General features: G+C 42.3%; 1 protein-coding gene across 2 annotated transcripts in view; it reads left to right on the plus strand.

Annotated features, from left to right (window-relative positions):
- LOC111260984 (uncharacterized) overlaps positions 1-13,707 on the plus strand; it is a 44,424-nt gene extending 30,717 nt beyond the window's left edge. Inside the window, exons 3-16 of one of the 2 annotated variants that reach the window (XM_022834118.2) lie at positions 2,887-2,997; positions 3,453-3,659; positions 3,867-4,002; positions 4,613-4,773; positions 4,929-5,060; positions 5,377-5,535; positions 6,741-6,896; positions 7,564-7,704; positions 8,524-8,709; positions 8,832-8,969; positions 9,490-9,660; positions 10,608-10,838; positions 11,941-12,095; positions 12,524-13,707. In XM_022834118.2, coding sequence (XP_022689853.1) covers positions 2,887-2,997; positions 3,453-3,659; positions 3,867-4,002; positions 4,613-4,773; positions 4,929-5,060; positions 5,377-5,535; positions 6,741-6,896; positions 7,564-7,704; positions 8,524-8,709; positions 8,832-8,969; positions 9,490-9,660; positions 10,608-10,838; positions 11,941-12,095; positions 12,524-12,901 — 2,462 coding nt within the window. In that variant the 3' untranslated portion in view covers positions 12,902-13,707. The remainder of the gene's footprint in view (positions 1-2,886; positions 2,998-3,452; positions 3,660-3,866; positions 4,003-4,612; positions 4,774-4,928; positions 5,061-5,376; positions 5,536-6,740; positions 6,897-7,563; positions 7,705-8,523; positions 8,710-8,831; positions 8,970-9,489; positions 9,661-10,607; positions 10,839-11,940; positions 12,096-12,523) is intronic. The other variant, XM_022834119.2, reaches the window with a different exon arrangement.
- The last annotated feature ends 9,189 nt before the right edge of the window (positions 13,708-22,896 follow it).

A 22,896-nucleotide genomic window follows, 5' to 3' on the forward strand; every position in this document is an offset into this window, starting at 1 on the left:
TATATAAGGCTGTTTGTTGTACCAGGCGTGCGTTGTTCCGGCTATTTCCTACACCAGAAGGCCATTCCTTTCTAAAGCAAAGCAACGCGTCGTTTTCATTGATTAGCTGAAAAGAAAATTAGCTATGATCTTTCTGTGCTGAAGATTAGAGACTTATTTTTTCGCCTCCAAATCATTATTTACTACCAGTTTTCATTGTGCAGCTTCGACAGAAATGAACATCCATTTAATATCAACTGCCGATTGAATCGTCCGGTAATAAACTCGGACCGTCAGTTTTTTCTATACTTTTTAGGGCCTTTTAGCACTTTGTGGTCGTTTTGAGTTTTTGCATTTTTGGGAGTTTGGCCTTCTATCAGTTGAAGATTTGATCGGGCTAAAATTTTTTGTATGCGCATATTTAATGAACACTTTAATAAGTTCATGCCTGCCAATATCGCCTAACCTACGATTACTAGCAAAGCGCTATTCGCGGATAAATAGAAAAAGGCATATTTTCAAAATAACTAGCGACTGACTTAGGTCTCGAACGAAACATGTAATCGTGGTCAATAATAACTGTACTCAATAAATGTAACCGTCAGGGTACTTCTAGCGTATAGAAAAAATCTCGCTCAAATATCTGTTTTTTTGCCTCAAATACAGCCGCAAAAATAAAACATAGGAGAAATTCGCATTAATGCTATTGCCATAGACCGATATGGGTTTGCCATCATCTGTCAGATACTTTGTACTTTGGCCGGGATTCGTATTTTGGAAGCAAACAACGCTGCACGCTTAGGGCGGAGTACATATATATCGAAGCACAAGCTGTCACGGATATCTCTAGGTGACACAGAGAATATCTTCCACTGCATAGGGGTGACGAATCGGAAAACTGTATTCGATCGAAGTACGCAATCGAATGTTATTGATTCCCTGTCCATTCGCAAGGTAAAACATTTTCTGTCTTTGTTCTATTACGTTAAAGTCAGCGTGCGTTTCACAAATCAGTCGGCCTGTTGAATCATGCACAACAATGACTAAGGGAAGCGTAGAAAGGCGTTTACGGGACGCGGACCGCTGGGGGGAGGGGAAGGATAGGGACGATACGTTATGTCAGAGAAAAAGAAAAAGCAGTGTCAGCCGTGAATTTTGGCGCCAGCCAAGCGAACGAGTGGGGGGTTTGTAGAGTCTGCTTCCCTTCTCCGTTTTTCTTCTACGAAAGAATACAGTACTTCAGTGCTTATAATAGTTTGAAGCTCACCGAAAGGGTTAGCTTGAATACTTGGTTAGTTATGTACCCCGTATTGCATAATTGACATCTTTGTTTAAACAAAAACAATTATCAAATGAAACACATTAACTGAGTAGGGATTTGAACTAAGCCGGAGTCATTTTAATATCCAAACGATTTAATGAGTTATATTTGCGATAAAACAATAATTTGCAATCGAGTAAGGCTGTTTTCATGGCCGCTGAATAAATTCTTCGTCGACTCGAAGTTGGCTTCGTCGAAAAAAAGTAGGACGCAGTTGCGTAAACAACTTCATTCTGTGAAACTTGTCTCGAGCATCACTGTTCGTACCATGACTGGAAATACTTGTCTTGAGTGGTTCTAACTTCCATAGTCGCGTACGCTTCGATAGTTGTTACCATGAAACTCGACACATATCAGCATTCTGCTTTTTTGGAAAACCAGTGTTTTTTGACAAAAGTACATTTCAAAAAACTGAAAATAAAATAATTTCATAGACCGGCTATTAGAAATAAAGATGGACGGCTCTCGTTTAAAATTGAAAGCGCACTATTCTTTATGTACCTCAAGGATAAGAAATACTCCCACCTTATTTTTTTTTTACTTGGAACATGCCAACCATTTGTCAACGTCAGTAGCGCGGTTTACGAGTCCTTTGAGGATTTCGAATAAGACTAGATCTGATAAACTTTATGAACACTTTTACGGTATAGCGAATTTAGCGACCGTGTCAGCCAACCGTAAACGAACGTCTACAAACTATGGCCTTACTGGCCGATAGGCGTAGCATGATCTGCATGATACCGTCTGGTCGACAAGCCGGCACTTTACAATGTAACGAATATAAATAATAAACTTGAAAATGGGTAGGATCTTACTTCCGCTACCTTAATAGGGTAACAACCTGGCGAGAAAGTCAATAAAGTGGTGAAAAAATGTATCATTGTATAACTCTTCAGTGTAATTGGGTCGTTTTCGTAAATTGTTGTTGCTGTAATGTAATGTCTTCTGCTGCTTAAAAAGAAGCTTTCTATTTCGTCCACTTCTATTCACGGTATTGAGTATTCGTTGATGGTCGATAAATTGTTTATCAAGGGAACAGACAAATGGACGAAAGTGGCCTTTGAGCTTTAGTAGCCATCTTTCGACCTCATCATAAGAAATCAAATATCGTCGATTATTATGTAGAGACTGACCGTATGTTTCGATCTTAAAATTGTAGCTTGTCCATTTACTTGCCCCCGTTCCTTTACGTCATTTACATCCGGGTGCTGGCCCTTGCTCTAGTCCTTTTCCTTTAATTATCTAGTTTGTTAATTGTTAGTATCATCACCCATCAAAAGAACGTAGACTGCGCATCTGCGCACTTGGGAAGCTAGCTGAAGCGTTTTCTCTCCTTCGACATCACCAGGAAATGCTAAAGTAAACAACGGCAAAGCGTCTGGGAATATAACGACAATCGATATTGCACTGGCTCGCATTACCGTTTCACTTACCATTCTTTCCCATTCCTTATACCAACAAACGAATGCCAAGCAGATTAGCTGGCAGAATTAGGATGGTGTCCCGGATCGTTCTCTAGCGTATGCTTTCGAAGTCCCTTAGGCAGGCGGTAAACGTGTGAAGTCCTTATTGGCTCGACATTGCAGTTCCGCCTGGCGAACCGGTGATCCTGGACGGGACCGGGAAACGGCTCCAGGGACCAATTGGGCCCTTCAACGAAGGGGATCCTCTAAAGCTCACCTGCCAGGCTGAATACGGTAAGCTTTATTCATTGTACTATGACACTGTAAAATTATAGCTTATTCTTATTCCTTATAAGTTTGCACTTAGATAAACTAGTCAATTATTAAATGCTGAAACAGGTAGCTGAATAGGTTAAGTTTCCTATTAGGTTGTCAATAACTATTAGCTTTTTTGTTCTAAGTTGTCAAATTTCGTTAGGTTAAATTATTCAGTGTTTTTAGTTTAGCTGTTCAAAAATGTAAAATATTCTAGATTGGAGCAAGACCTATCATAAACGTACCATTAACTTTAGACAAAACTACTTTTTAGGTTATCTCAATCGTACCTAAGTCTTATTCTTCCACACTCTTTTTGATTACATGGATAAAAAAAAGAAGGTCGTCCAGGTAGAGCATACATTTTGACTAGTGAATGATAGCAGTGACTGAAGGACCTATTCTAACGTGTGCTCAGCCACTGTCTATCCTAGGCAAGCCGCGTCCAGCCGTGACGTGGTGGAAGGACTTCCGCATGATCGACGACTCCTACACGTTCGTCCAATCAGAGAACGTTGTTAAGAACGTATTAGAAATCGAAGCGCTCACCCGAAGTGACGCCCTCACCGGTTTCACATGCAAAGCAGCAAATAACAATGTAACGGTAGCAGTCTCAACAAGTGTCATCATCGATCTAAACCGTTAGTGTTATATATATCTCTGGTTTTTTCACTTGATGTTGATCACGAGCATCCCTTGAATTAAATTATAGCTGACGTGTACTCGTACTGCGGTGACTTAATTATCTACTACAATTTCACATACATAGACTTCGTTTGATACAGACAAAATCAAACGTCAGGAGGAACCACAACACAATTATAGTGTTTTTTCCAATCACCTTGCAGTAAAACCTCAGGAGGTCACTATTCAGCCAGCAGAGCGGCCTATTTCGGCCAACAAGCCTTTCGAGCTAACTTGCACCTCAACAGGATCCAGGCCTCCTGCCATGCTGTCCTGGTGGCGGGGCGACCAGCAAGTCAGGTAAAGATGGCGCTATAAAGCGACGATATCCAGCACAGGCTTTCACCGGGCACGAAATGCATCAATGCCCAGCGGCGCTGGCGCCGCTTGCGGAGTTGGATCCCAGCTTCTTTTCCTTGGCGCCAGCCTACCCCCCAACCCCCCCCACCCCGGTAGTTCAAATGGATAGTATTCAATGAATTTCTGCGGAAACGCTTGGTCGGTCGCTACTTGGTCGTCCCATTGCAGGCTTAGGTTAAAGTGTTTTGGAGACGGTGGGAAACGGAAAGCCATCGATCAAACGTGGAGTGCCAGCTTGTCGCTGTACTCGTCGGTTTTTGACGTGCTAGCAAGACAGGGTACTAAACTCGCATTCCGTTTATGCCGCCGATTTCGATCTTAGTTTGGCCCCAAAGAATGAAAATAAGAGAACCTGATCCTGTCTGAGTAAGCTGCCAACATTCTGAAAGTAATCTGGCGATAGCGCAGGTGATGGTTATAGAGAAAAAGTAGTTGCTGATGACACATGTGCTGTCTGTGCTTTTTGATTTTTCACGCACGCAACTCGCCTCTGTCTCGTCGTTGCCCGCATGGATCCACCCCGCCCTTCACATGACGCCGGCTGAGACAGGGCCGGCGTAGTAGAACGCAGCAGCGGTAGTGCAGATGCGCAGAGTGTACTCACATTCACACCGACCATCGACGACCACGGACGGATAATTGCGTGCCGTGCCGAGAACAAGGTTATTCCTGGAAGTGCCTTAGAGCAGGCCTGGAAACTCGATATACATCGTAAGTTATTATCAAATAGAACTACCTAGCTATCAAGTCTAACTTAGGTAAACAAAGCTGTACGTATTGTGCGATAGTCTATTGCAACGCTAGGGCAATGGGTCTTCGACATTAAGGTCAGACACAAGAGCTTGTACTCATTGTGATATTTCCAGATCCACCTCGGGTGAGCGTATCTCTCGGGGCTAGTATAGTCGAGGACGAAATCGAGGAAGGCAAAGATGTCGTCCTTGACTGTAAAGTCATCGCGAACCCCTACAGCTCGCAAGTAGGCTGGATATTTCAAGGTAATACATATGCACTAATTGAACTAATATAACAGCGCGTACTTATATACTCTGAACGCAAGTGAACTTCATGTCATGTTAGAATGTCGCAAAAGTCAGCTGATTTTAGGATATTTCAACGTGAAACGTTCTTGTGTTTTGGTATTTTTTAAATTATGTGCGGCAAGGTTTTGAGTCCGTTACAGCACTGTTTATGAACGGCATGGTGGCCTAGACTTGAACTCGGGAGCAAAAGGCAAACAGAATTAGGCATAAGTGTAAAATAAAAACCAATTATAGCATGTCTTTACGCAACATCTTTCTTGCAACCTTATAGGTCGCGAGCTGTTGGCCAACCAATCAGCGGGTATTGTTATATCGAGCCAGTCGCTAGTCATGCAGAGAGTCAGCGTTCGCCAGCAAGGAACATACTCTTGCTACGCAAAGAACAAGGAAGGCAAGGGCGTCTCCAATGAATATGTGCTTAATATTAAATGTGAGTATCCTGGTGAAAATAGCCAGGGCCTACTCTATTGGCGCAATCTACCTTGATAATTGATCATCGTTTTAGGTAGGACTACTATAGTAGGCACTTAAACAGTTGCAAAAAAACGATTACCAGGTACCGACACTACCAGTAGCTGTACATTTAAATTTCCAACTCCAGAAAAAAAGGCCCGAGAGAAGACGAGTGACGGAGGAGAAAAAATCGACCGTATCAGCATAACCGCACCATGACACGGAATCCTTCTTATTTCTCTTTGCCCCTACTTCCTGAAACGGGTTGTCCTGTTCCAGTCCGTTAGACTACTTTTCCTTCAACCTGGCTGTTTTCTCCTCTCCCGGGACTCTTCCAAGCTAGCAGTGTATGTATCAGTAGAACTGATCCCGTTCGAACATCAAGGGGAGTTATTTATGGAATACACCCCCTTAGTGGGTTACCATTGTGTCATATGGAGACTCCAGGCGTTTTGTATCCTATATATCGACAATGCGCCTGAGTGGGTAGGGTCGTGCAATTGGTTGCATATCTAGGATTAATGAGTATAATATATCACGTTGCTGTAATACGTACGTCCAGTGGCTCAGGGCTCATTGGCCCTGCGTAGACGGCCTAAGAGAATAATAACCGAAAGAGAAGGATAAGAAGCAAGAAAGTAAATGGGGGAATTGTGAAGGCAGACAACAAAGGCACGACTTAGCCAAATGGAGTGCTCCAGACTGCGGTTTCTACTCGACTAGAAGGCTTCGACAGAATATGAGCTAGAAAAGCTAATCGGCCACTCACTGTGTGTTTACCTTTATCAACAGGGCATGAATTAGCCCCTCTAATATAAAGGAAAAAACGCCTCTACTTAGTTTCGAAAAATGGGAAAAAAGAATCGGAAGCTGGAATTGACCTGCGAAAAAATAGCATTGGCTGAGATTACATTAGCTGCACAGTGTGCTCGAACGGTGACGCAGCATCGCTGTAGTGGTATAGTTTACTGCTGTTTATAAGCCCCTAACACATCTCTTGTTTATTCGGATTTGTTATTTGTCTTTGTATTTCGCCCGCTGCTTCGCTTTCGTTCTCTCTCCTGCAAAACATGGGAGCACTGCTGCTTTGTTGCCGTGCGTCTTTGCTGCATCGTTCCCGCCTTCGTATCCCCTTCTCCTTTCTCTCTACTTCGTTGCTGTTACTACTATCGCTGCCTGTAGTTGCGCCGATGTGTGCAGCTACACAGCGTTTTACGTACGGCATATCGAGACAGGAGCCCGTGGCCGTCAACTGCTTCGTGGACTCCGATCCTGCAGAGGTCTCCTTTCGTTGGGCGTTCAATAGCAGCGAAGGCGTCGTAAAAGACATCTCCGAAGGTGAGCTAGCTACGTGTAATAGACTAGACAACAACGACAAAACTAGGCAGCACTTCGATCTAGCCATTTCTATTTATTACTTAGTATTATTTCGTCCGTGGAAACGGTAACCGTGGTAGTGGCAAGAGTAGTAATACAAGTCGTGAACCTCTTGTTGACTCGTTCCTTTTCCTCAGTTACGATCCTCAAACGGAGCGCGGTATAAAATCCTCTAAATCTACACGTAGTATACCTTCAGACGTATGTTACAGGAACGACAATCACCCCAAACCTCTGAAGACAACCACGCTTTGAGCAGGCACCCAGGCCGCATTTTTTCTAAGAATAGGTTTCGATGAAAGACCAGTGTTGCAGGTGGCGGTGGGGTTGTTCTCTGTAACTCCTTCTACCGTCCTTGAACCTAGTAATTATTTTCCGCAACGTCATCACTGCTTGGTGACATAACCGTTAGCAACCAACTGTTTAAAGCTGGGCACGTCTTGCAGCTACCTACCCACTTAGTAATCAGCAGCGGCGACGAAATCATTATACAGCAACGTTGTTGACGCTTACATTGGCGGGCAGGTTGGTCGTTTGTCTATCTGCCTATCGGTTGGTTGCCGAGCGGAATAAACGCTACTGGCTCTCGTTTATGCGTGTTTCATATTTTCATCTTCCGTAATTTCAGGCTTCAGCAATACGAGCGGAGGTCGGAGCACCTTGTTGTACAAACCACTTCTCGATGACGACTTTGGCTCGTTACTCTGTTGGGCCCAGAATTCGGTCGGAGCTCAACGCGAGCCCTGTGTCTTCTCGCTTATTACTGCCGGTAAGTGTATACGCTTCGGGAGGCTGGTAACCACTAAACCAGCAACTCTGTCCTCATTGTAATCCAGTGTATCTGCGGCCTTGGCCTTTTCTTTTTGTTTTGAAATGCTTGCCATTCTGTATAAATGTGCGTTGCGTCTTCAGTGGCGGCATTCAGGTAGACCTTGTGCATCTGCAGACATCACGTATATCTTTTTGTAGTATATCTTTCACACTGAATCATAGCACGCCTTTCGGTTAACGCTGTTCATCGCTTGTATGTTGCTTTAACATGGTGCGCTCGCCATTGTTGTAGGTGACTTGCGCGCGTCGAAGTGACAATAATGCTGAGCTATACTTACCTTTTACGGATGTTCTTACCTTAGGCCGTTGACACCTAGTTACGCTAGGAGAGTCTGTATTTTTTTGTTGACTGCGACAATTTGTACAACATCTGTCGTTGCTTTGCTGTTCTTCCTTCTTGCATTATGGTCCCTATATGGGAACGGCTGTGGGACAAACGTCCAAATCTCTATATCGGTATTCTCAGAATCCCTATGCACTACAAGTGTTAATTGAGCGGCATATTGTATTCACAGGCTAGTTGTCTATTGTCCAAACTGATGAAGAGATATGCACGGGTTTTAAAAGCTTCTCTAAATACTACGGGTCAGCTATTTGAAGCTGTCTGTCTATTTGTACTTAATTCGTGTTCCTTTATTTTAGGCATTGATATGGTTTAAAAACGTTGTGTCACTCAATTTATTATGACAATGATGCTTGAGCTAGATATCTTTTACTAACATTGCGTCACTAACTTGATACCGCTTTTCTGTACAAGGTCCTCCGGATGCGGTTCACAATTGCAGTCAGATAAATACCACAGAAGATGGCATGACGATAGAGTGCGCGCCGGGTCCCTGGGATGGAGGACTTTCCAACCCGCTGTTCACAGCCGAAGTCTACGAGACCGTGGAGGGGAGCAGTAGTACAAAACTGCCTCCTGTCGTTAACATCTCAACTTTAGGTAAATCCGACAACCGTTAAGCGCTGCAAAATCGCCTGTACATCATCCCGCTTTTCGTCACATTTATTGAGCTAATAAAAATAGAGTGTACTATCTTAATAAACGCATCGATGGATTTTTAGGCGTGCCAGTATTTGTGATTCGCTCCGTTGCAAATGGCCAAAGTTTTCGCGTTGTCATTTACGCCAGTAATGCCAAAGGTTCCAGTCCACCGTTCGTGCTAATGGCGCAGACGCCACGGCCGGCTGAGAGGTATACCGGTACGTATCTTTAAAGTGTATTAGATTTATTAACCAATGAAGTCGAGTCTACCTTAGTACGAAAGTTATTAGCATCACGATTGTCTATAATTATATTTTTATTATATTACTTTAATATTGCAAATTCTTGAAATTTATTATGAAAGTGCACAAAGCAGTATACGTAATTGACCTGAGGTCAATAAGGTAAATTATTTTTGAAGACTCATGGTGGTCGCAGGGTCGCGTCAACCATTCCAATAGACATGTCATGCAGGCCGAGTACCTAGTCTTTAGTATGACCACGGCCAATTTGATGAGCCACTTTAATAAATCCGCTTCAACCTTCAGGCTTCAACGATACCGTGGGAACAGGCTTTTTTTAATCCGTGAGCTAAAATCGTCCAATAGCAACTTGAACATTGTTTTTTTTTTGATAAAATGGATGGATTAGCTTGTTTATGGTTGTTTTAACAGTTCTAATAGTAACTAACGCTATGCTGAACGCTTGCTACGGCCTGGCGTGACTGGTCATTCACAGCGGACGTCTCTGCGTTGATGGCGTTCCGACCAGTGGTGGGCATTGCCCTGGGGGTCGCCGCGGCGCTGCTGATTGCCACAGGCATACTTGTCACCGTTTATCGATGTCGGCTACCCCAGCAGCACGGAAACGACAAACACAACCTATCACACGGCTCGTTAGCTGATAAAGGTATTTAGTTTTCACATAATTAGCGTTTCACGTAAGAGACCTGTAGCCATATACAGATACGTGTGTACTGCTTAGCAGCTAAGCGAAGCGGTGAAGGTTTATTAAGATTATATGCAACTGCGCCAAAGTAGATTGTCTGTCGTGAAGAACTAAGCCAATCATTAGAAAACGCAGCATGATAGACTAGCACTTAAGCAGAAAAATATCGAGAGCAGAATACATCATGGCGTGCTTTACTATTATTTATAGATTAGCTCAGCACTGCAATTCGTAAACCTGATAGTGGGCGGATTAACTAAAATTAATAGCTTTTTTAGGTAGGCACCGCGACCCACAGAAACCAAACAAGCTATTTACAAAAAAATTGTCCTGCTAGCTATACCTAGCCAAACGCTATACGCTAAATAAAAGAGAGTTTCGACATATTTTGGGAGTAATTCTCAGAAACATTCCATACGATCAAGCTCGTCTGTACTAAAATTCATCGACCTTCCAAAACAAAGCCTAACTTGTCGTTGCACTTTACAAAATACGTTTGCTGCTTGACCCGTACATAATTTACTACGGACCTAGGGTACGCGTTACGAGACAATCAGTAGTGCCGGGGTCGTCTTTTGTTTCTGGTAAGCCTAAATGGGAACGTCACTCCTAAATTGTATTGTTCCAGCAAACATAACAAGCACACACTCTTCTCGACCAATAGGCCAGGAAGTTTAATGTAACAGCTTAGACTTAAATAGTAAGAGATTAATTAATGATTTCGTCACATAATATACATTTTGCCTTTAGTTCTTACGAACGACCGAAGAGAACCTACACAAGCTAACAGTGAATCGTAACGGAACTGTAAATTAAGTATACAACAGTAGGTTGTCATAGTGAGAGGTTAGCTAAGTAGCCAAAGTCTTATGTTAATGGACGCTAGGTAAATGTATTGCATTCTTTAGATTCTACAGGTGGGTACGGTGAGACAGATATCCCGTTGGGGTCCCCTGAAAAGCCGTTGACCCTAGTCAACGGTGGGCCAGCGAGTTCGAGAATGGAGGACGAGCTTGAAAAAGCCAGTCCAGATGTCATTCCTATGAGCGGGCCTTTGGCGCCGGGAGCGAGTCTGGCCGTGACCCTGGGGGCAGCACGTTCAAGCCAAAGCCAGTCCCGCCAAGGAGGTAACAATTGCTGTACGTAGACGCCGCTTTATGCTTTCTGCTTACTTAGGCCTATTCGCTACTCGCAGCAATACTGCAACGGACACTCCGGCCCTTAATCTTGTTCACTCATCATCTTTCTGTCGAGGCCCTTTTTCTTACCTGCATACTGGCGAACGCACGTCTAGTCTGTTCCTTTCAACGCCCTCCATAACGCCTGAACACTCGGCGACATTCAAGCAACACCGCGCGCACAAATACTTCCTGTAGTAGTTGTAGGATACGGTAGCGAAAACAGCATATTCTCGTAGAGCGTTAGCTGTTAGTGAGCACGCACGGATGCGACGGAGCTGTTGCGCTCCGCTTGGCTTCTTGCTGTACATAGCTGGAACGATTCGAAATAACATCAACTTAAGCTGGAGCAACTTCTTCACGCATTGCTATTATTTACAAGGGAAGCGGCGAGCAACTAGTCAGAGCTGCTTTCTCCTGTCAATGCTGATGCCCTGGAGCCAGGTTAGTGGCCGTTGAATGTGGAAGGCTTCCAGGACCTACGAGCGGTGAGGCGGCTCGCTCGCCTCTTGCTTCCAGCTCTCGTTCCGCTTCGTAAAATATGATGATGTCGTTCATGTTCCTAATGTAAAGACACACCCCATACATGTACATGTTTAGTTTCTGCGCTGCACTCGACCGTAACCTGTAGCCTTGGTAAGCCCCCTCGTCGATCCCAAACCAGATAGTATTATCGAACGGAAGTCAAGCACCGTCCCTAGGTCACTTGATGAGAAAAAGCAGGAGCAAGTGAAAGATTGCAATGCAGTGCGCAGTGTATACGTGGGTTGCTTTTGGAGTATTTACATTAGTTTAGGGCGATAAAGAAGAGGCAGAAAAGAGAAAAAGGAGACTTTTTATCTTGAACTGCACAGATATTAGGGAAGACAGGAGCTATCTAGCTTTATCTTTTCTATGTACTAATAATGCAGCTACTGCCACTGCTAAGGCGTACCATGTGTTTGCCTTTTGGCAGCAACAGTTTTTAAAGACGGCTCTAGAAGGCAAGTGAATAGTCTAGCGGTAAGCGTCGCCTTTAGGATCCGAGTAAGGTCGCAGCAGCAGTTGACGTTGGTCATTTCAGACTTTGTAGACCTGGAGAGCAGCTCAGCAGTCCCCGTTGATTCTCCATATCAGCATCTCAATGTGATCGGGGGACTTTCGGATGGAATTAAGGTTCCTGACCCCATCTGCCGGTCCACGCCGCCTCTTGGACCAGCCAGGCCATCTTCCGTCAAGGTGAGAGCTATATAATCGTTAACGAAGGAAACATAACTGTGTCAGTCAGTTTCAGAGGTTTACAGGTGCCTGCTGATTTAAGGAAACAATAAATGTAAGAATGTCATTGCTGCGAACGGCCTGAAAGTTCGAAAATAACTCAGAGCAGGAACAGCAGATTTATTATCACGGATTCATGTTAGATACATTGAAACAGGCTCAGCCCATTTTGATGTATTTTTAAAATAATGCTTTAAAATAGACCTGAAATAGTGTAGGATAATAATATTATATATCTTTTTTGAAGTCGTACACCTCTTATTGTGCTAAAAATGAAAATAGGAAAGCTACCCTTTGACAACAACGTAATTATGCATCAAGCATAACGACGGTATTACTGCTAATCATACATAACCTTTAATTTTTTCGTTTTCACTTTATAATTTTAGTCGTTAGAAAGAGTAGTGAGCGGTGCGTCGGTAATGCCATTAGCTTTGGCCGCTGCCGGTGAACCTGGCTTTTCGGAGCTCGTCCTTGCGACGAATGTGATGTTACCATCGTGCGGTGATATGTCAACGTTAATAAGGCAAAGGCCGGGCGCCACCGGGTCCGGTGGCACACTCCGAAGGGCCAACAACGGCATCGGGGGAGTACCGACCGAATACGCGCGTATCGACTTTCATCGCTCACTGCGGCCTGCACCAGGAGGTCACTTATTAGCTGCCGAAGATCATTCAGCCTACCCGATTGTTGGCGACATCGAACCTAGTCTAGCGCTTGAAACAGCTGTAACGACAGCCAGTTCGGGTATAGAATCGACGGTGTGATAAAAACTAGTCAACCTGCAAAGGATTTCACGTTTCGTCGATCACAACAACTCCCTGCCAATTACATTATGCGAGTATGGAGCGAAAGGATTAGGACGACCTCTTATCGCTACTGCACGCCGCCGTGCGACGACTAGCGACCGACTGCGCTGAAACCACACCGACCAACTGATTGACCGGTTAGGTAGCGATCACCGTCATAACGTGAACTTCAGTCAGTCCAGCTATTTCCTCAGGAGCTTTGCTTGCTACAGAGACACCCGTGGTACGAAAAGCTTCTTTCGTGTTAGAGAAAGAAAGCCGGCAGCCATCGTCGTAATAAATAAATAAAAGTCCCGTTAGTCGCCATGATATAGAAACAGGACAAAGTGGTGTTCTCACAGCATACAGGAAAAACCGCGAGTGAGAGTTGGATGAGATCTAGAACTGGCAATCGCCGGGTAACCCAGAACGCAATGTATATATTTCAATTTCATTGTGTACATGTTTAATAATATTGTCTGTTAAAAGCGTTAAAACATCTCTGAAGTCGAGACGAACGACTTTTTCCACTCCCTGTATGATATCATCTGTAAATAAGAACATAGTTTCTGTCTGAACCTCTGATGGGGGAACCGGAAGCTGTGCCGGCCGGACGGGAAATATAGAAACGCCCGGGGAAAAATGGGATAGTAGAGCAAACCACTTTATTAACTAATTTAACAAGGGAAGATAATAAGGTTTTGGGCATGATAGAAGAATGATGTGTGAATGGAAGGTAAGCGACATTCATCGAATGAATAAAACATTTATATAATATAAAAATACATTGAGTGTCTTAACATATATACAAGTAAGTAGATGGCTCAAAATGCTAACTTTACGTAACATATCTTAGGTTAACTCTAATGAACTTAAACTGGTATTCCTTGCCTTAATAGGTCCTTCTTCGGGTTGAATCTTAACCCAATGGATGAAAGTGTCGTGATTTAGAGATTCCAAAACTTTAATAGGCCATATGCATACTAAGTACAACCTTCTGCAATAAGAATCGAATGAACAGTTAATTAAACGTTTCACAATTAAATATATAATTGTGTTGTAATAATAGGTTTATTTCGAGGACATTTTTTGTTTTATGTAAATGATAATACCCTTTTCGAGTATTGTGAGATTTTTAAAGTTTTCAACGATTGCCTGTTATGGGGTCCAAACGCATGATGCAGTCGACGCTGAAACAACCAGGTTTGTTAGAGAAATTTAAAGCCCAGAGTTGGCCAACTCTCTTCATTATCTCAGTCAGATCAATAGATATAACGTACCAGGGGACTAGATTCGCAGCTTAACTTTGCGCTTCTATATAAGCTAACACTAAATTAAAATTACTTCAGGTTACCCGAATACATACTAGTTAGAGATTTAACTTAGCACTTTTCAAATAACTTGGCATGAGAAAAGTACACGCATAAATATATTTGTTTAGATAGTTCGGCTATTGGGGCATGGCCGATAGCATATTTCTAGCATAGATGCGAAACATGTAACATTGCTTGTAAATTGATAGAGAGTTCTCTTTCTTAGGTATAGTTTCCATTATAAAACCAAATGCAATTTTCGCCCTCCGACGAAAGATGAGCACTAGATAATTTCAAGCAAAATGCTTTACCTAATCCAACACTACATAGATTTACATGATATACAAACTTCCTGCCATGTTCAAGGCTGAAGCGAAAACATTCTGCCAATCAGAGACACGACAGACCCCAGTATGAAGACAGATGACCGTTTGCAGCACTAACGGCTCGATTCAGCTTGCTTCAAACTATACGTTTCCGACAGATACGTTGACGGAATAGCGAAGGTCTCAGTCTCAAGGTCAGCATCTTGGGGACTGATAAGATTTTACAGCTGATAGCAAAAGTAAGCATTTTAAATGTAGGAAAACTGAATAATTGAAAGAAATGTGTTTTTTTTTTTTGACATTACAGTGGTCGCTAACCTTATTGTCTCTAACGTTCTGAACAAAAAGAAACATTGAAAACGCGTACGATACATAAATTATTTAGATTACATTTTAAATCATAGATTTTAAATTAATAGTTAACAAATACACTTGTACACTGAAGTAACTGAGAGCGTAAATTGATTGGGGGGAATCATAGAGAAAGAGTTATTTACTTGGCACATCTGTTCTCACCATTTAAATGATTGGAGCGCTGAAAATTTCGCTGCGTATAAGATCGCTCACGAAGACTTGGCTTTTCAATTGAGCTATAAGGGCGTCAGCGAACAATCTGAGTGTGCTTTAGTAGTTCTTATGATAGCATGTAAAACTATCCGGGTCTCAAACAGATCTGCTGTTAACTCAGCCCTACTGCGCGGTGTCGACGTAAACCAGTTTATCTGATACGAACGTGTGAGCATACGGTTTTGATTTAAGTATGAATTCACATATTGACAGCAGGCCCGAAAATTTCGGGCCCGGCAAGGTTGACGACAGCAGGCAATGCCTATTAACGTATCGCTATCGAACGAAACAAAGCATGAACACAAGCGTCGATGATGACCAACTCATCCCTCAAACATATATTCCAAAGTCGTCTATTTGTGTCACCTAAAAAAAATCACTAGATATCCTAAATATTGACTAATACTGCATAAAGAAACGAACTTTTCAAAAGTCTCGTTAATGTGTAAGTACGGCAATTTCTAATGCTAACAACGCGCAACTTCGTTGCAGTGCTTGGAGTAGATAGAGGGAAATGAAGCCACAACTGAGGGGTGGCTTCAGTTCGACATTGTTAATATTTAAGTCCGTGCGATTTCGAATGCTGCTGTGTTTTGAAAAGAATGATGGATGGCGTGGCGTAGACTACAATCAGTCCCTTTAATGAGCTATTAATAGTGAGGTTATGCAAATTACAGGTATCTGGTTCCTGAAGAGCTCCTAGGGCGGAAAGTGGAAGTACACCTACAGATATTATTATACAGTTTAAGAGTTATTCAAGTTTTTCAGTTGCCTAAGTAATCCTAATAAGAAGTAATAACGCATTGATTGTTCTCTTGGATTGAACGATTGAAAATTTCTAGTTCGGTTCTCGTATGAGTAAAATCGCTAGAGCGAACCTGGAAACTTGTCCGCAGGTCGAAATACTTTACTTTAATTATGTCGGTGTGCAGACCAAGCAGGATTGATTTGTCGGTAGTTATTTTTCATGGACTGTACTTAAAGTTATGATAACTAATAATAAGTAGAGCTGTTCCAGTATAATTCGTAGCTAAACTAATCGCAGGATCAATTGAGTCAACTTCGCGCGGACCAGAAGTCTTCATTGAAGTAACAGTCGGAAATGGAAATCAACAACAATAAAGATTTATGTATTTCCTTTCTGTCAAGCCCGGGTGAAATGCTTTACGCGTGTGACAAAATGGACCAAGAGCTAATAGCGTTTTGAGAGTAGTTTATTAACGCATTAACTTAAATAACTTACGGATACTCGAGGTCGAGGGGTTACCTTGCAATGAGTAGAAATGCAGTTACGAAAGTTTCTATAATCAGCAGAGAAAATAAAATTTCCCCAATTCATAGATACGCACACACATTAAAAGGAATCCGAACCTACTTATAAGTGTCCAATCTACGTTAACGTATTGTAAAAACTCTGAATGGCTATTACTATCAAATTGCGCCATAATAAGATAAGCCATACGTGCGAGGTTTAAAGTAAAATGCTTTTAATAACAAGACTTATGGTAAATTTCCGCTCGGTCCAAATATGAGACGAAGAAGATTCGTTGAATTTTGTCTGTTTAGTATTTTGCGAAAAGTTACTTCGGTTTCCCATTTACGTCACTTAATTGAGAAACGCGTTTGCAACTTGATGGTTGATTCGAAGCTTCATTGAATAGAACAAGATGGTGCGACACTAACGTCATTAAACGTTTCGAGCTTTGTCTACGGTGCCGCCGCCGATACAGACGGCTAGTTCCCATTAGGGAACAAAATATATGCACGCCCGATTTCCAATTTAGAGCGCCTCTGTGCCTCTCCGCTTAGTAAGCAAGCGTGCTCACCGCCACGCACTATCGCGGAACCGCATAACTTACTGGTTATTTAAAGGAACGCCACACAATACAAGTATGTTATTTTGGCATTGGTTTAAGATTCTATTCATCACTGAAATAGGTGAAAGACCGCAGTGTACGTTATCTAAGACACGCTAAAGCTTCCTGGGACTGAACCCAAATTATAATCTCGCGACGAGATGCATTAAAGCTCGCTACCAATATGATGCGTACGTCCATTTAGCTTCGTCACAGTTTTAGATCGTTGAAAAGCAAGCTTTTTCCAAGATCGTTGAAACCAAACACTAGCACCCTGCTAGGCGAATCCGAACGTACGATATTCAACTTTGTAATGGGCCGTGTAATGGCTATCCGGATACATAGACTTAACAATGAGGTTGACATCGGTTTCTTCTGCACACGCTCAGCAGGTGAAGTTTTTTTTAAAAGTCGTTACTCAATTGGCTATCTAACTTTTATCAGTCATATAACTGGAGGAAATAATTAGCTGTTAACTGTAGGGATATTTACAAGAAAAAAAAGGACGCTTCCCACAGAAACCTACAGGTCTCGACTTTATAAAATGATACTGTAAGTGGCGTTCACTCGCTTTATTACGCTTTGAAGAGCATACAATAAACGGTTTTCAAAAGGAAAAATATTTACGTTTCTGTATTAAGGTGTTACCAAAACAAGTAACTAATACTCGGCTTACATATGTAAGGGAAACACGTGTTTTTACAACCTGCCGTCGAAAAATAAACTGCTGTATATACCGCACGGATATGTCGTGTTCTTCGCGATTGAGGGCAATAACCATTATGAGCGGTCCAGGAGAGTAACGGGGCAACGAGTGACGCGGCGGCAAAAAGGTGCGTCTTTAGCCATTCGACCATACAATGTGTAATGTATAATCGGCTCGACGCAACGCAGCTTAATCGCTCGCTAGTTTAGCCGAACCCAGTTAGCGATCTCTTAACCCTTCATTCAGTGTAACCCGCAAAATCATAGAAGACGCTCCATTCTGCCGTCCCGGCAACAGCAGAACAACGGTCGCAGAGGGTAGCCATGATGGTGAAGAAGTGCAATATCGCTGCCATTCATCCGCCTTAACGTCGTTTAGTTATGCGGCAATCGCATGGTCGGTATATACCGTAGCAGCAGAAGCGGTAGGCCCGCAACGGTGAAAGGCTGAAGTTTCAAGGACTCCATGGCTCCCCAGGGGGAGCTTCAGTCAGGGTGAGTCAGGTGAGGCGAACCATCGCATACCACATTTTACATAGGCGCTGCCACTTGGCTGCTCGGTGACACAAGCGGCGGAAGCCGTCAGGCCAGGCGTGAGGCCTTCGTTCATTCATGTGCGGTTCCTGCGGTCCTGACCCCGTTGGCAACGGGATGAAGGTTTCAACCACAGCAATAGCCAATGTATTCAAGGGTGCAACGACGGCGAGAATGGCGACAATAAAAATAAATAAAAAAGGAATTTCCCTTCCCATGAACGCCGCCGCTGAGTACGTTGGCTGATATTGCTGCGATCGTAAAGCGTTGCATATGGTGTTGTATTATACGAATAAATGATATAGTGTATTGTGGATACGGTAGCCTAGTAGTAAACCGGAAGGTCTACTACATGTTACATTTGTCTCGTCGCCTGCCACGATATGCGATATAAATTTAAATGGACGACCTTCCAAACTCACAACGAGCAAACAAAAATGAGATATCCTATCAGATCTTATTAGGATGTACTATGAGAACTGCTATACTATCTAACGGCAGTTTTCTCCACGAGGGGTATCTGGGGGTGGGGGTGGTAGGTTCTACTCAATTAGTATTGCCGTGTCTTAAGTAAGGACGTGAGTTGCATGCATTAACCTAATAAGGATTAGGTGTTAGTTAAGCATAAGGAAAATTCGTCATCGTCTAACCGATGTGGCTTTTGAGATCGTCGTATCATATAATGATTTAAGTTGAAATGTATTCCATTATTAGAACAATTATCGTTTACTGATATGATAATTTGAATAACTCCTCGAGCTAGATTTAGAGCGGCTAAGCCTACTGTTACAACATCCTGACCAATTAATGGACATAATTAACACTGGCACACAGAGAATCGACCTGGCCTTTTTTCCTATTGTATTATAGGAGTTACTAGTACATTAATCATTGAATATATCACATTGTCTATAATTATCTGTCTCGATTGTCGAGTCCGACCGTACCCTAACGTTTTACGAAATGCAGGTTATTCGGGCAACCGATGAGGGCAAATGTCATACTTCTATGCAAATAAGGATTAGGTCATGGTTCGTGTAGGGTTTCTATAGAAAAAACGGTCTTACTTGACACAATATTTGCGACAACCGTATTGAAGAATATTCGGATAAAAATGGCCATGAACCTATTTTATTTTTCATTAACGATGCACGTTTCCAATTCAATTTAGTTGAGCGAGAACTTATCGGGAAGCTTCAATGCTTCGGGAATGAAGTTGCGTCGCGAAATGTCACAGCAATCGATTTCCTGTCGAGTTATAAATGGTGCTTTTTGGGTTTGTGTGCATTCAAGGCTGCTGTCAAAAGCATCAATAAAGGATGCTCTTCCCACGAGTAGATGGGTACGTAGGTAGGTCTTTAATGATCTATGTGTTTAGCAACGACCGGTAAGGAAGCTATTCAATTGGTCAGCGGCATTGTTTACGTCATATTGCGCATAAATTCGAATTTAAGTCGATATCCTAGATTTTTCCAGGCTTCATATGGACGATAGCAAGGGACACGAGGTAGTGGCATTTGACTGCCCGATCCTCGAAACAACCGATATGGTTTATTATATCCGATATGGATGTACCCATATGGACACATGGTATAAGCACAGAAGTGGTAGAAGCACAGAATGGCTGACGCCATGATTGATGACCCAAAACAGGATATAACAGAGTACGCGTCGTAATCATCGAAGTCATGAATCATACGCTTTTTGCCTGTAGTTAGAGCTAGAATTGCACGGGTGGCAACTTCAGGTAGCTTACCTAAAAGCAAACACGATCCACGAACAAATAACAAAATTAACGTTTATTCGCAAAATAAACTTGAGTATCAATTGAATACAGCTGCAAATAGATGTCATAATTAATCGTTCAAATGTTCTGTGGTAGGCAGATTCGGGTAAGATAACATGAGGGCAAGCTGGTTACGGTGTGTGTGCATGGATGCCCTCCTATCCCCTATCCCAGCAACAGCAACAACTGCTGTTATATCGTGAACCATGCCTGTAGCGGTATTATATAAATTATTTTCTCATTGAGAAAAAACGTGCGATCCTAACAAAATAATAGTAGTAATATTTAGTCGACGAGGTTTACGTATATAGTTTTAACAATAGTTGCACGTCCAGCAGTTGTGAAATAACAACACGCGACCAGAATAAAAGCAGACGATGTATTTAAACATTTTCAAACTTAAAAGAACTTATGAGCAGGATTCGAGCAACTTTTAATGTGAGATTACCTGATCGTTGCGCACCTTCGTACCAAGCAAAAGATTATATACTCTGGCACAATGCTTCACGTGTGATATCGTATTCTTCCGTAGCGCACCGATGATAAAGGTCTCTTCGGTGTGGGAAACCATTATTTCCTATTGCGCGAAAAAAATTCTGAAAATACCAGCTTTACATAAAGTGGCGCTGCAAAGCATTTTTCGAATTTAATCTTAAAAAGTGCTTCCTCAAGTTATCTCAGGAGATGCCTTTCTAATCCACTACTTGTGCCACAATCGTAATATGACGTCTTGCGAAAAAATGTCTTCGGGAAGACGTCGATGGGTCTTATGAACGTATCACACGGCCGAAGTCGAAGCAGACATTAGACACTAGCCTTTTCAATATCAAGAACGCTTCAACAAAGGTGAGTCCGCTGTGACGGAGAAATATCATTCGAGTATTTCGTTATATCTATACGGCTTTATGAGTAGTTTTCCATGTTGAGAATATGGGTCTGCTGTTGACAATATAAGTATTACAGGACAAACTAAAGCTAGTATTAGCTATAGTATATAAAAATCCATAAGTCTCGAATGTCCCTGCTGCACAATCATGTCGAGTTATTCTAATGTTCGTCTTGCAATCGCGTAGTTTATACTTTTGGCTCGAAGATGAGAGTTTATTTAAAAATCTATTGCCTAATGATGTATATATATATACTTCGCGCATCAGCTCTGTCCTACTGTATACGGTTTAGGAATTCATTGTTGAAAATCTCGTTCTGAATCGAGAGGATCAGCGCCCCGCGTTGTTCGTAAGCCATACACACGGCTGTGTCCTCGATTTCCTTCGTGTCATTGTCAGTGCTGCCGTTGGAGCTGGCAATAGCGTGATAAATACTTCCAGACCAAGTCATGAGTTCACTTGGGACGTCCAAACGCATTGCTTTTCGCTTTCATGTTAGCCCCCACCCCGATCCCCCGCTTTCTGAACTCTGTCCCATTTCACGGTTTAATTTCGCTCTCGAGATTCACCAGAATAATCTTTTCCCGAGTTAATTTCCACACAGTGAATTTGCTCTTGTTTTGCAAGTGCAGATATGTCAATCGAATAAAAGCCGAAACGCTTCCCAGTTCGTCCTGGACAGCAAGTCAATGAAACTATTTTAACAGCGGTGACAAATGCTGTTTTTAAAAAAATCGGACAATTGAGTGTAGACACAAGCGATGGACCGTAGTTGCCAGGGCATATCGAAGAACGATCGTCTTTGAAAGAAAAGTATTACATTAATATCTTTTAATATCTAGTACTGCTGTAGTAAACCGTTCTGCTTTATTTATTATTATTATACATTTATTAGACGATACGACCTTGACAAACAGTCTAGTTCGTATATCGTACTACTCGCGGCCACTTTACCATCGGACAAATGCAACTCGAGGTTTATGAATCCTTGAACGGGAAAATTAGAAATAAACAAGCAATAATGGGGCTAAAAACGCCTGGTTTCCATTCTCGAATGCATGCGCATTTACCAATTGAGTTGCTAACGATGTCGTTATTTGTTCCAATTATGTCAAATCATCAGGTTGTCCTCTGCCAACAGCACTAATGTGCAACACATCATTGGCAAGGATAAATAAGTTTATCGATCCATCATAACTTCTGACCCAGTTCTGTTTCAGCTTACTGACCCCAAGTGTGTACGTGTTTGTTTAGCCTGAACCATTGGATTGCGGGGCCTTTGACCTGTTAGTCAAACTGAGTGGTCTATATAATATATTGGCCTACATAATTATTATGAACCCAAACGTGTTGACGCGTAACGTAAACGGTAACAAAATTAGCAGTATTTTTCTAGCTGCATAAACAACCGAGCATAATAAACGCTATCCACACTTAAAATTCCCTTGTACAGTATTGCTCAATTACAACATAAACTAGAACTATAGAAGCGGTGCTTTTTGTGATAAACAGCTGTCTAAAAGTTGAGTTTTTTTTTTAAATACCCGTTATTAAACGCCGTTTGTTTTCCTTGACAAGAAATTGGCAGTCGCACATAAGTATAACATGAGAATTTGCGTTAATTACATATATAAAATTCGAGGTATCTCAAAGGATAATTTATTAAGGTATTAACAATGTTTGTTTTTTGGTCTAATTTGATCTACCGTCCTTAATCATTTAAGTTCATCTGTTTTCTAAATTGGCTTTATCCGTACGTCTTTTTTTGCGTTTAACGGACGGTCTGAAATCAGCAAACGCAGGGCGAAGCGAAACAAACCTGATCGAAATCACGTAAGTATATCTCACAGTATACTTGAGCATATGAAGCATCAAAGGGGAGAACCCCTTAGATTTACGTTACCGTTGTGTGTATCGAGCTCAGGCGTTAAAAACCTAAGAAAGTGCAGTTCTGGCCTACACGCAGCATTTAAGCTAGAAGCTAGGACACAGTAGGCTCA

Source organism: Varroa jacobsoni, unplaced genomic scaffold (genome assembly GCF_002532875.2).
Source record: "Varroa jacobsoni isolate VJ856 unplaced genomic scaffold, vjacob_1.0 scaffold_500, whole genome shotgun sequence".
Classification (NCBI taxonomy): domain Eukaryota; kingdom Metazoa; phylum Arthropoda; class Arachnida; order Mesostigmata; family Varroidae; genus Varroa; species Varroa jacobsoni.